Below are 13,212 nucleotides of genomic sequence, written 5' to 3' on the forward strand. Positions count from 1 at the left end.
AAATGGGTAGCCATGTTGGTCTGAAGTAGCACAATAAAAACCAGAGTCCAGTAATACCTTTTAAGACCAACAAAGATTTATTCAGGACGTGAGCTTTCGAGCACAAGCACTCTTCCTCAGATGAAGAGTGCTTGCACTCAAAAGCTCACGCTCTGAATAAATCTTTGTTGGTCTTAAAGGTGCTACTAGACTTTGATTTTATTAAGATTTCTCTAGTCCTCTTTATTAAAGTCATGCCTACAAAATACAAGATGCTTCCCAATTCTCCCAAATTTGAAAAACATTTCAGATTTCCTATAATTTCATTATATATTCTGAAACTATCCCCACTGCATGCCGTAAAGACATAAATAACTCTCTTTTCAGTAATAAGCCGATCTTGTTACCTTTTCACTCCCAGCCAAATCTACCAGGTAAAGCTTTCCACTGAGTTTTTTTTCTGTTTCCACATTCTCTTGCTTGATGTTAATTAGGAAAATGCTGTGGCTTCTAGAACTGTGTTCATTCATATCTATAAAAAGAAAATTCAGCATGAAAAGACACACACGTTTTCTTTCATAAAGACTGATCAAATTATGAATTTTTAAAAATTTAGTTGTGACGACCTAGAAAGCATTGAAGCAGCACAAATCGCCCTATTCAAATGTAAATTCTAAATTTAAGTAATTCGATCAAAGTGTGACTGAAGTTATGAGATGCCAGCTTTCAAAGAAGGAACTGCATCTCTTTAAAATAAGGGCTTTTCCGTAGATGGATACACTGCCCATGGGAAATCTAAAACAAATGGTAGACACGGGGCAGAATTTATTCCATCTAGGTCAATCAATCAATTTTCATTGCATTAGCAAAAAAGGGGGGGCATAGCAACAGAGCAAAATAGAAATGTCCAATAAGATAAAAGTTGAAAAATAATAAAATAATAAAGAATTGGTCATTTTTACAGAAAGTGTTAAAATAAAAGGTCATCCTTAAAAATATACCTAATGATGATAAAAAGGAAGGCTATATGGCCCAGACTCAAATTATGAATAAGTGGCCCAGAGTGGAGCAGCCAAGGGTCAGACATACTTTGGTCAGCATACCCCATCATCTTTTTATCCTTTATGACAGCAGCAGCAAATCTTGCCATTTGGAAAGTCCCTAGCTGCTGATAATATGACTAAGTTCTCTTGATCTGACCTTCCTGGGAAGTAGTATATTATGGTCCAAAAAGATCTACTGCGTTCCACTTCATATTTTAGACATTGGAATGTGATGTGGGACAAGTTCTTGATAGACCTTTGATCGCAGGAGAAGACTCTTTTCCTATATGGGATGTCATTAAAGCAGCCTTCGAAGACTGCAAACAGTAAAATATAAAAGTGTGCCTTGGTAAATAAAGGCCTTTCTGTACTTGCAATTCCTTAAACTGGTGAAGTATGCTGGAAGAGTCAGGGAAGATGGAGATGATATCTATCAAATGCCTATTAGTCTTGCATTAATTTGAGCACTCTTGTATAACAAACTTTGTTTTATGAATCATTTGGTCATTTGGTTGCATAGAATCCACAAATCCACCAATATTCTGCTGAGAAGTCAATGTTAGCTAAGTCCAAAACTGTGCCATGATATACCCTTCATCTCTCCATAAGCCAAAGTCAAAAGGCCTGGGGATGCAGAGAAGATGATTTTCAGCCAGTAATTAATGGTTGTTGTATTAACTAAGGTTATTATTGAGGGTAGAGATAGTTCTACTCTGATCATAGCTGATGATGTTGGTAAGACAACTAGCAATTGGCGTGCAAATTTGTTTTGAGTAATTTCTGAAAACTAGAGATTTCAAAAGCCCCAAATTGGTGCATCATAAAGAAGCTGGGGAAGTAGTTGCATTTTATAAATTTCTAAAAGTTGGAGGAATCAGACAGCCTCCTCTCCTCCTGTGAAATCTATGAACACCAAGGACAACTTTCTCAAGGTTATATTTAGCTTAGTTAATATGGGCTGTCCAAGAGCTTGACTGATGAAACATCACCTCTAAATATTTAAAGCTAGATATCTGTTCTAATGGTTTCTCACCCAGTGTCCATTTATTATAATATGACCTTCTACCAATTACCATAATCTTGTTCTCATAATTAACATTTAGTAGATTTTTTTACAGTAGGAGCTGAACTGCCCCAATAGCCTTCTAAGACCCATTTAAATATGGAAAATTAGCAGTGTGTCATCTGTATAGAACAAAATTGAAATGGTCGTTCCGCCTACTTTGACTGGAAAGAAATGGGGACCTGACAGGAATTCTACCATCTCATTTATATATAGATTTAAAAGTTGTGAAACCAAAATGCAGCCTTGGCAGATCCTTTTGTGGTTTTAACTAAGCTAGACAATTGGCCACCTAGTCTAATCTTTAAACTGGTGTCTTTATAAAGGCCTTTTGTACACTCTAACAATCTCTTATTTATATTCATATTACTTAGTTTTCTCCCTAAAGGGAGATGGACTCAAATACAGCTTTGAGATCAATAAATGCCACATACAGTTGCCTAGATGATCTATTTGAATATTTATTGATAAGACATTGATAAGACATTGCAGTAGAAGAAATGGTCCAGGGTAAAATGTCCCTGCCTCAATCCAGTTTGCTCCGCGCGCCGGCCAAGGGAGCCCTCGGCAGCCGCGCAGAGCGCGACTGCCGGGGGTTCCCTTGCCTAGCACCCGCTGTATTTATTTTACAGCGAGCTTGATTACTAGTTCTATTATAAAGATGATTATCCTAGATATTTTCCCTAACTTACCCTAGATATTTTCCCCAATGAGGGCATTAAAGATGTTTAATAGTATTAGTTATGCTTAGGATATTCAATCTCAAATTCATAGCTGTAATTTTCCAAGTTAGGCCAACAGTTCTCAAAACAACAGGATATGAAACAGAGGGACATATACATTCATAACCAAAATATTCTGAACTTTACAAGTCAAAACACAAGCCATTGCTAAGGATCTTAAGTGAGGAAGCAATGCTATACCACACTTCACTGACGTAGGAATTAAATATGTCAGCCTCCCACTAAAGCACCTTTTAGCATGTGTGGTGGTGGTGGGGAAGGGGTTAGTAGTTACTTTGTGTGTGTAATTTAATGTCAATTAACATCAACTTTGATGTTAACCTCATCTCTTGGATAAAAATTATAATATCTCATAAACTGTAATAATGTGGGGTCCAGGATTTTATTAGACCATTCAGTTTTCTGATACGCTCTCTGTACGAGCAGACCACACTCAGAGTCAGATGCAGTAGGAAAGGTCACCTAACAGAGCAGATTAAAACTCATAAAGGGGTCAGACAAGGCTGTTTACTGGCCCCTTTACTCTTTATTTTTTACATCAATGACTTAGAGAGCCACCTTGAGTCCATAGATTGTCACCCACCTAAATTAGCAGGGCAGCACATTCCTGCTCTCCTTTATGCTGATGATGTGGTCTTACTGTCCAGAACCCCTGTCGGTCTGAACAGAGCCCTGGCAAGCCTGGAGAAATACAGTGAGAAAGAAGCCCTGGTAATAAATGAATTAAAAACTAAGGTAATGGCCTTCGGCCTAGAGTTAGGACCTGGCGCTTAGCTGGAAAGAGGTTAGAACAGGTGAAGTCCTTCAAATACCTGGGAGTTACTTTTCAGGCTTCAAGATCAAGGCACAAACACTGTAGACAGCTTCCGAACATAGGGGAGAGAAGTGCCCTCAATATACTCAAATTCCATCGCTCCAATGGAGCCTATTTTGTTCCAGCAGCACTCAAACTCTTCCAAGCTAAGATAATTGCTCAAATGGTGTATGGGACCTTTTTAGGGCCACCAACCTCTTGCTTTGCCCCACTTGAGCAGGTTCAAACAAAATTTTCTTAGAGCGTTACCTTCAGGTTCCAAATTGTGTTTCGAACTCATGGATACACCTAGAGACAGGGTTTCCAAAAATCAAAGCGAAAGCAGTAATTTCATCCATCTCCCTATGGTTAAAGGCGCACTGGGCCACAGCTGGTTTACTTCCTTCAATCCTCTGTGACAATTTTAAATCCCAGTGGCTATTGGCCACCGAGAGGGAAATTATAAAATTAGGCTTTTCCTCACTTTCACTACTCGGGTTGGGGTATGATCAGGCGAAAATTGTAGTGAAACAAAGGACTGAGGACACAGAGCGTCAAACTGACCTTTCTCGCTCCCCTAGGTACGGTGCACCACTGTGATCCAGATATATTCAAGCCTCTGCAGACTATCTCTCCTATTTGGAAACAAAATACTATAGGAGAGCATTCACACTAGCTAGATGCTCTGCATTACCTTCTGCCATGCAGGTCGGTCGCTTCAAGAAAACCCCATTAGCTTAAAGACTCTGCCCCTGTAATTCCGGGGAGATAGAGTCAATCGAACATGTCCTCTTAAGGTGCCCTACTTTTAGCTCTGCGAGAAATAAATTCATCCTCCCATTACTCAGGAATTCCTCCACCAGCTTAAACAAAGAAAAAGTAAAATTCCTCCTGTGGAATAGTAGGGGCCATATTATTAAGCAGGTTGCCAAATTTTGTGTGCATGTGCTTAGCACACGGGAAAGACAACTTAAGTTTAAGTGAAGATTTTTAGAGGAATTTTACTATGCATTTTTTATAATGTACCCATCAATTATACAATTTTATATATTTTTAATTTTGTACTGGCTCCCTGATTTTGCAATTTTCTACTCTGAAAGGCCCTGATCTAAAAAGAGGGGAGTGTAGAATGTGGTTAAAAGCTCCAGAAGAAATAACACGCTTGGAATAAATGGGCCATCGAATAATAACAGTAACCTTCTTGCCCTAAAGGAGTTATTTAGGGTTTCCACTGATTTCAGTGGAAAAGAGCCTCTTGTGGCGCAGAGTGGTAAGGCAGCAGACATGCAGTCTGAAAGCTCTGCCCATGAGGCTGGGAGGTCAATCCCAGCAGCCGGCTCAAGGTTGACTCAGCCTTCCATCCTTCCGAGGTCGGTAAAATGAGTACCCAGCTTGCTGGGGGGTGAATGGTAATGACTGGGGAAGGCACTGGCAAACCACCCCGTATTGAGTCTGCCAAGAAAACGCTAGAGGGCGTCACCCCAAGGGTCAGACATGACTCGGTGCTTGCACAAGGGATACCTTTACCTTTTACCTTTACTCATTTAAGAGCAACAGATGAGCCTTTGATATTTAGATGAGCCTTCAAGAACTGTAATGTACCAAATTTGGACTGCCAGAAGTGGGTCCTATTATTCATTAAATAGTCAGACAAATGTGATGGAGCTGCAGTACCAACTGATGAGTATTTAACACACCAAGAGCCGCTGTTCAGTATAGAAGCAGACGGGGGGGGGGATGGCATTAACAGCTTTGCTGATAAGCAATTATTACAGTTGCACTTTGTCACTACCTAAATAAGATGGTCCAACTTAGTAAAGATGGAGTTCAACTGGCTAAAGATAGTGCTCACTGTCCTTCCTGTCAGGAAAGGAAATTCAAAAGCCACATCCTCCTCTACCTCCTCTTCCTTCCCCACCAGATAAACACCTGAGGAAGCTCCACTTGAGACTGATTTACTCTAGCCCCAGGGCAGTGACATCAGGAACAGCATAGTCCCAAAGTGTCTCTGTTTCAGGGGCTCCATCCAGTACAGAAAACCTGATACAGGTGGGAACACTGAACTCAATTAGAAAGTCATCAGTTCTACTTTGCTTGGAATTCCAGGTATAAAGGATACAATGAATTACAAGCACAAAGCAATTATTGTGCATAAACCTCTCAATATAGTGCTAAAAATATGTATTTGCTTTAATATTATAAACACATATTAAAGCAAATGGTATCTTGTTTACTAATCAACCTTGCAAACATACATACTGTATTATAGCGAGTCTGGTTGCACAGGTAAATTTTGGAGCTATTTGAGGGTTTTTTTTATGGTATGTTGCATTTGGAAATTTACTATCACTGATGAATAATCAATACAAAACCCAGCATCAACCGGTGACTTGCCCTGTTATTGTACTGGTATATCAATATTCAATAAGCAAATTGTACTATTGTTAGCAAACAAGATACCAATGTTCAAAAATATATGTTTTTAATCTTAAAACATATACATAGTTTGTAGCATTGTATTGGGAAGTTTATGTATAGTAGTTGCTTCGTGTTTGTAATTCATGGAATTGCAGGTGGGCATAAGACTCAGTCTCTTATGAACTCCCATGTCTCTTCCTCCCAGTAAAAAGAAAGGCAAGAATAGTTTAAGCCAAACTGAGCACAGATGTATCAGTTTGGTAACATTCAAGGAGTTAACTCAAGGAGACAAAAATTTCAGACACTGTCAAGATCCTTATGAAACAATTACAAATTTCTTCAGTTCTCTTCAAAAATCTACAGTGCAGTGCTTATTTATTTATTTTTAAAATTTAATAATATCCCACCCTTCCCCAAGGGTGACTCCAAGCACTAGATGATGTCATAGGAGCAGATGGTTCAGCACTTTTTGCTAATGAGAGATGGTTAGCAGCTGATGCAATATCTCTGTCATGGCTAGATATACCCAAAGGAGTGAAATTCCTCTGGACTGCACCAAATATTCAAGCTAAGAACTCAAGGTGAATTAAAGGAGGAGCTGGGTGGGTCAGATGAACCAAACAACTCCAAATCAAATACAGGTTTCCTTTTCGTCTTTTCTCCCCACCTCAGCTTTCAACAATCACAAAGTGTGCTAACAACTCCAGCTTTCCTAATAGGGCAGGGAACAGGAAAAATGCCAGTAAAACAGGCAGGGACAGAGATTCCACCAGTTGCACCTGCAAAATAAATAAAATTGTAGCAATGCTATGCCCAGAGCAAATGCCCAGATACTAGCACAACTAATTTTGTAATTATTTCTCACATGCCTACAAATTTCAGCCTGTGAAGATAAATGGTCACCAAGAGTGGGAAGCCAAGTCAGAAAACCTCTTGATCTTTACAAATTAGGTAATAGTGTAATTCTCTCTTGGAAGGCTTCAAGCTTCAAACCAGCTGTACTTTATCAAAATTTGGTGCTGAAGAGTAAAATAAATATCTTAAAAACACAATATAAGCAGGAGAATCATGCCAGTGTGTCAACTGAGTACACTATCTTGGCCGCTCCTTGACAGATTAAGATGACACGGGGGCAGAATCCAGCTAGATAGAAAAATGAAAAATCCAAACCTACAGAAACTAGAAGGGTGCGGGTTTAAGTTTTATAAAGGTACTTCAGAAGAAAGTCATTCGATTCAGAGTTTATGCTTTGCCAGACACTTCAGATCATGTCACATTAAAGCTCTGTCATCCCAGCCCAAGAACATTTTGCACTAACTAAGACATAAAGAGCTCAGCCACAGCCAGACAAAAGAATGGGCACATTTTTATAGAGGCAATGATTTATCTGACCACAACATACAAGGAAGTGCTAAGAAGCATGTTTTATTCTTTCTTTGCCTTCTAGTTCACATGAACAACTATGACATATCTTTAAATACTTGATTTTAGCAGTAGTTGACATTCAGACATTTTTGTGTTCCAGGTTACTGACAAAATTTCTAAACATCAAAAATACTAAACTTGTGATATATCCAAATAGAGGTCCAACATGCACAGAGGGGGAGTGAACGCAAGGATGTTAAGCCCTACCCCAACTATTTAGGACTGAATGCACTAGACCAGGGGTAGTCAAACTGCGGCCCTCCAGATGTCCATGGACTACAATTCCCAGGAGCCCCCTGCCAGCATTTGCGGGCAGGGGGCTCCTGGGAATTGTAGTCCATGGACATCTGGAGGGCCACAGTTTGACTACCCCTGCACTAGACCCATCCCTGCCTATACCTGTTCATAGCAGATGATTACAGTATCTGCACTGGAACCAGTTGTGGCCACATATGATGAACGCCGATAGAATGGGGGGGGGGAGCAGGGATGGTGTTTTTGCTCTCAACTTTCCTCTACACATATTGGCCTTCTTCCTGTGTATCTCATATGTACAGGGCTAAAGCAAACATACAGTGGGATTTAATTTAATCTAATCCCTTCACCAAAAAAGGAACTCACTCATAATCACCTGTAAACGTTTCTACGACTAAGAGACAAATAAAAACACTTATTTAAAAAAATAATCCAATGCCTTTGCAAGCAAAAATACAATAACCTAAGCTGCTTGAAGTTATCATGTTACTCTGTTCCTGGTGACCTCTTAGAACCTTCTGCTGATAATTTCCCACTTAAATCCCGGGTATTTAAATCTGATGCCCTGATCGAACATTAATCTTGCAATCACGGTTTGCTCCTTGGATCATTATTTAAAACTGATCACTTCAGACTGCTCTGCTTAGTAAAGATTACTATTTATTTTTTGTTTGATTGATTGATTTCCCACCGTTATCGGTGATCCATCTTGTGGCGGGTTACATGAATACAAGATAAAAGCCCCACATAAAAAATTAAAATATTCCAACACCCCATAACTGAACCAGAACATGTTGATGAAAGAATAAAACCTCAACCTTCCCTATATCCAACAGCGCCCCCCCCACACACATTGCCTCAGGGAAGGTCCAGGGTGCTGTCCATAAATGTTTAAAATAGATGCTTAACCTGTGTATCACAACCTTAGAGCACCTCTTACACTGTTACATTTTCAGTCAATACAAACAGCCATTTAAGCCAAAGGAACAATGTCATTGCATTTGTGGAACTCCGTTTTTTGAGGACTTACACCATTACACACAGGATTGCCCACTCTATAAAGAAACCAGGGCCAAATTTCTTGTTTCATTTTTCTCTAGTTCAAACTGTTACTTAGTTGAAGACAAATTACTTGCCACAGGACTGATAGAGCTATTCTGACTGAGCCGTAATATTAAGGTTCTCTCACCCTCACAGGGCGTCTGTTGTAGGGAGAGGGAAGGCAGTTGCAAGCCACTTTGAAACTCCTTCTGGTAGAGAAAAGTGGCATATAGGAACCAAAGCTGCTTCTTCTACTACTATTTCTGTTATCCTGCTCTAAGACCTATATATTCCCTATAAAATATCTTTGTTTACTCAGGTTGCTAAGAAACTGAGTTCCAGTGGGGTCTCTCTGGAAGGTGTTACTCAAGGCTAACCTTATTCCTTGTATTGTTGGCTTTTAGATTATGTAGTGTTTTATCTTTTACTTCTGCGGTATTTAATACTGTTTTGCAATGGCCTTATAGCATTACGCTAGGTTGTCTTACAACATGAACTGCTACTTTAACACTTCACTATTTGCAACAATAGAACTGAAACCTAACTCCTGGTCTGGTAGAATACATAAATGCTTACTTGTAACAGCTACATGTCGGTTTGTTTTCCCCTCATCGATGACATCCATAACCTCTTCTGGACTAGAGACGAACCTTTCTGTACAACCCTAAAAATATGAAATTAAACATTTGTCAAAACGGAAATATGGAAAGGGCAAAATAAATTCTAAAAAATCTTGGCACAAGTAAATAAAATAATTTGTTAAAAAAATCCTGAAACAAATTGCTAAAATAGTTATCTTAAAGACCAAATCCAAGTTTATTTTTGATGTTTTATTTAAGGAGCAGTTTCTGCAGTGATATTTCCTAAACTAGACAAGCTTCACAAAGATGTAAAACCCATCATATATGGTATACCTGATTCACTGGCTGTGCATTAGCTATAACTCCCTGCATGACCCAGACAGACATGAGCTTCATTCACCCAGAAGTGGATCTTACACAATCAAGGAGCTGGATCAAATATTCATAACTGGATTCTCCCATGTGGACAAAGCAATCCATTTACAATTGTTGCTATAGCATCATTGCATAGTATCCAACTCTGTGGGAATGCAATCCTGGAAAGAATGCTGGCGATGGAGAAATACATTGCACTGGAAAGTTAGACTGCACAAAACCTTCACTTTTAGTTTTTTAGAAAAGTTCTCTCTCTCTCTCTGTCTCTGTCTCTGCCTCTGCCTCTGCCTCTGCCTCTCTCTCTCTCTGTCTCTTTCTCAGTACAGCACAGGCAGAAGAGAGGAACCCAATTGCTCTCCAGCCTCTCACAGCAATGTTTCAGAAATGCTGATGGCTTTTCTGGCTGAAGGCAGTGAAATAGTCACCTCCAGCTACAAAATGACAACTAGAAGGGGACAGAGACATGGGAGGTTTAAAAAGATAAGGTGTGTTTTCCTGGAGATTTAAGAAAAGGCTTCTTTGACACATGGATAGGGTGAAGATAATAAAACGCATTGGCATGGGACAGGTCTTCTTTTGGCTGATTCCCTCTAGGAAGAAGGAGCTCTCATACTGTAATTTCCAAGTTAAAGAGCCAACCTTAGACTAAGATCAGGTAGGGCATGTACAGAGCGATGGACAGAGGATAAGCTTGTTTATACATTTATTTTGAATTCCTTGCTCAGTCTGTTGCTTTGCTGTAAGTATGCATTTGGACATTTCATTTTTAATAAACGCTTTATAATTTTTAATGCTGGCAGTTGCCCTTTGTATCATGTAAACATTCACCATTCAAACATTTTATTGAAGAATATTTTATTCAAAATGCATGCCAGTGAACTCTCCTTATGGTAACCAGAAGATGCAGGCAGAAAGGACATTAGAATAGCAACACAGAGAAGGGAAGCTGGGAGCACTGATCCACTGAGTAGGTAATTACTACAAAGGTAAGGCTATCAGATTTTGAAAAGCGAAAATGAGGACATAGTTCCAGACTATTTCAAACAAGTGATTGCAATGACAAATCTCATTTTAAACACCTTTATTATTTAAGATATGATAAATGCTACTTTGTTAGGAATGTTCCTAACCTTACAACCTAAAAAGGCAAATGGGAGTCAAAATTATTTGTAAGCTTACCTACATAAACTCCCATCTCATCAATAAAAATCTGCACCTGAGTACATAAATATGAAAGCAGAAACTAGTGTCAACAGTCATTGTGATGAATTGTCATTTGAATAAATGTTTTTACCTTTACATAAGGAACTCTGTTCTTGTCTTCATGTACTGCAAGGTTTGTCTTTGAAACTGAAAGACATACACGGAGCAACTGATAAATATAGTACACCAATATGGGGACTGGCAACATTAATCTGAATATACAACAAACATTATTGTTGTTGTTATTTCAATTTATATCATACCACTCTCTGTAGACTTATAGTGGGTTACATAAAACCAATAAAACCCACAATAAAACAGGCGCAACTAATATCCTAAAACACAAGAGGCGACATAGCCCCCATTATTTCTTCATTCTACAGTCAATCGTCATAGGGTGGAGATTCACAGAGTGGTATCACATTGGCCGAAAGAGGGACCCCAGTTGTTCATAATCCCGGCCTCAACCAAAGACTGGTGGAAGAGCTCTGTTTTGCAGGCCCTGCAGAGCTGAGAAAGCTTCATCAGGGCCCTCAGGTCTTCTGGGAGCTCATTCCACCAGGTTGGGGCCAGGACTGAAAAAGCCCTGGCCTGGGCTGAGGCAGGGGGTGCTTCTTTGAGGCCAGGGACCACCAGCAGATTAGCACCCACACAGACCCATTATGCACGGGGGGAATAACGCACATTCGGGGTGGAATGGCAGCGACTAAAATCACCAATAACACACAGAGCCGGCTGCAACCAGCCGCAGTTTCAGTGCATGCTACCGAAAAAACCATGTTAGCGAAATGCAGAAGAAAGCGCATCTTCCAGGTGACCAGGGCGCAACCAGAAGCAGCACCGGTATTGCCACGTGCATAATCGGTTACTCTGGGTTTTGCCGCCGTCGAGCCCCATCCCGTGCATAACCGGTGTGCTTTGCATCTTCCCCCTCCGCGTTTTCCATGTGACCGTTTCGGCGGCTGTGCATAATGGGCCACAGTGGAGGCCCCTGAGGAGGACATAGGGAGACAAGCGGTCCCTCAGGTATGCAGGGCCCAAGTCGTTAATGGCCCTGAAGGTTAATACCTTCTTTAGCGGCTGAAATTAGTAGATAATTTAAGCTACAATAATGGCACTGACCTTATAAAGTGATCAATGTTAGATTTACTAATACCATTCCATTTTTTTTAATTTAAGGAAGGAAGAAGTGACAACTAGGCTCAAGAAAGAAGCATTCAAACATCCTAGTGAAAACATGGACCTGGCAAAATAAATAGCATGCACAATATATGGCCTTCAGGGATAGATAGATGACAGATATAGATATATAGAAACAGAGATAAATATAGGCCATCTCTCCATTCAAAATGCCCTTGGTGATTCACATTAAAAAATTGCTGCAACATTAATAAAAGCAGCAAATATATATAAGTTCGAGCTGCAAAAGACCCATAACTTGGTATAATTTATACCACAATCCATCTTAATATACTTTTAAGTCTTAAACCAGTCTCATATTGCCTAGATGCATGATTCAAGTGGCAACAATTTCACTAGTATTAGGCTTTAAACTGAAATGTGTTCCAAGTACTTCAAGTATTCTGGTTTATTATTATTGGTAGAGCAAGTCACCAACTTTTAGTGGATAGGGATATAAAATTTCACTAGTTAATTTTTTTAAAGAAATTATATGAAAGTCAATAATGAAAACTTTAATGTGGCATGAAGGATGGCAGGAGGCAGCAATAATTGGGAATTAGGAAGAAATGGAACAGAGAAGAAAAAACCCTACAATTCCTAGAAGCCCATGCAAATGATTGGAATAAGAGGATCTGCATGTAGTCCCTAACCTTTTCTACAGTCTAGAGCAGCCTTTTTCATCTTTTTTACTGTTGAGAAAGCCCTGAAACATTCTTCAGGATTCAAGAAACCCCAGAAGTGGTGAGATCCTACAGAATATCGTTAGGAAGCAACCTTCCAACCCCCTCGAGGCCCATCATTAGACATGGGGGGGGGCAGGCCAACATGACCATATATGGTCATATCACCTGATAAATATTTAATGAATTTTAAAGATATATAAAAAATTAACTCCCACTAAATCAGGAAACTCTTCCAGGGTTGACAAGAAAATCCAGGGCCTGGCCTAGGGTTTCAGCAAACTGCTCCTTTGCCCCAGACCCGTTCATCCTCCTGACACCAAAAAAAATGCAAAAAGTCCACATTCCTGGAAACTAGAATCCTTGTGTATTTCAAAAAGCAACAGATGTATATCAAAATGCCTCAGGTTCTGGAGTTTTATAGTCTATTT

At 39.7% G+C, this 13,212-nt stretch overlaps 1 protein-coding gene across 3 annotated transcripts in view; it reads right to left on the reverse strand.

The window, feature by feature from the left end:
* The window catches only part of KIF5C (kinesin family member 5C), a 132,785-nt gene that overhangs the window by 59,155 nt on the left and 60,418 nt on the right, over window positions 1-13,212 (reverse strand). For all 3 annotated transcript variants that reach the window (XR_013228093.1, XM_077320109.1, XM_077320110.1), the window contains exons 6-8: window positions 11,011-11,066; window positions 9,337-9,424; window positions 387-511 (exon numbers count right to left, since the gene is read on the reverse strand). Coding sequence is in view for 2 of the 3 variants with exons in the window: in XM_077320109.1 (XP_077176224.1) it covers window positions 387-511; window positions 9,337-9,424; window positions 11,011-11,066 (269 nt within the window). In the remaining variant the exon portion in view is untranslated. The remainder of the gene's footprint in view (window positions 1-386; window positions 512-9,336; window positions 9,425-11,010; window positions 11,067-13,212) is intronic.

The sequence above is a fragment of the Paroedura picta genome, chromosome 2 (assembly GCF_049243985.1).
Source record: "Paroedura picta isolate Pp20150507F chromosome 2, Ppicta_v3.0, whole genome shotgun sequence".
Lineage (NCBI taxonomy): Eukaryota > Metazoa > Chordata > Lepidosauria > Squamata > Gekkonidae > Paroedura > Paroedura picta.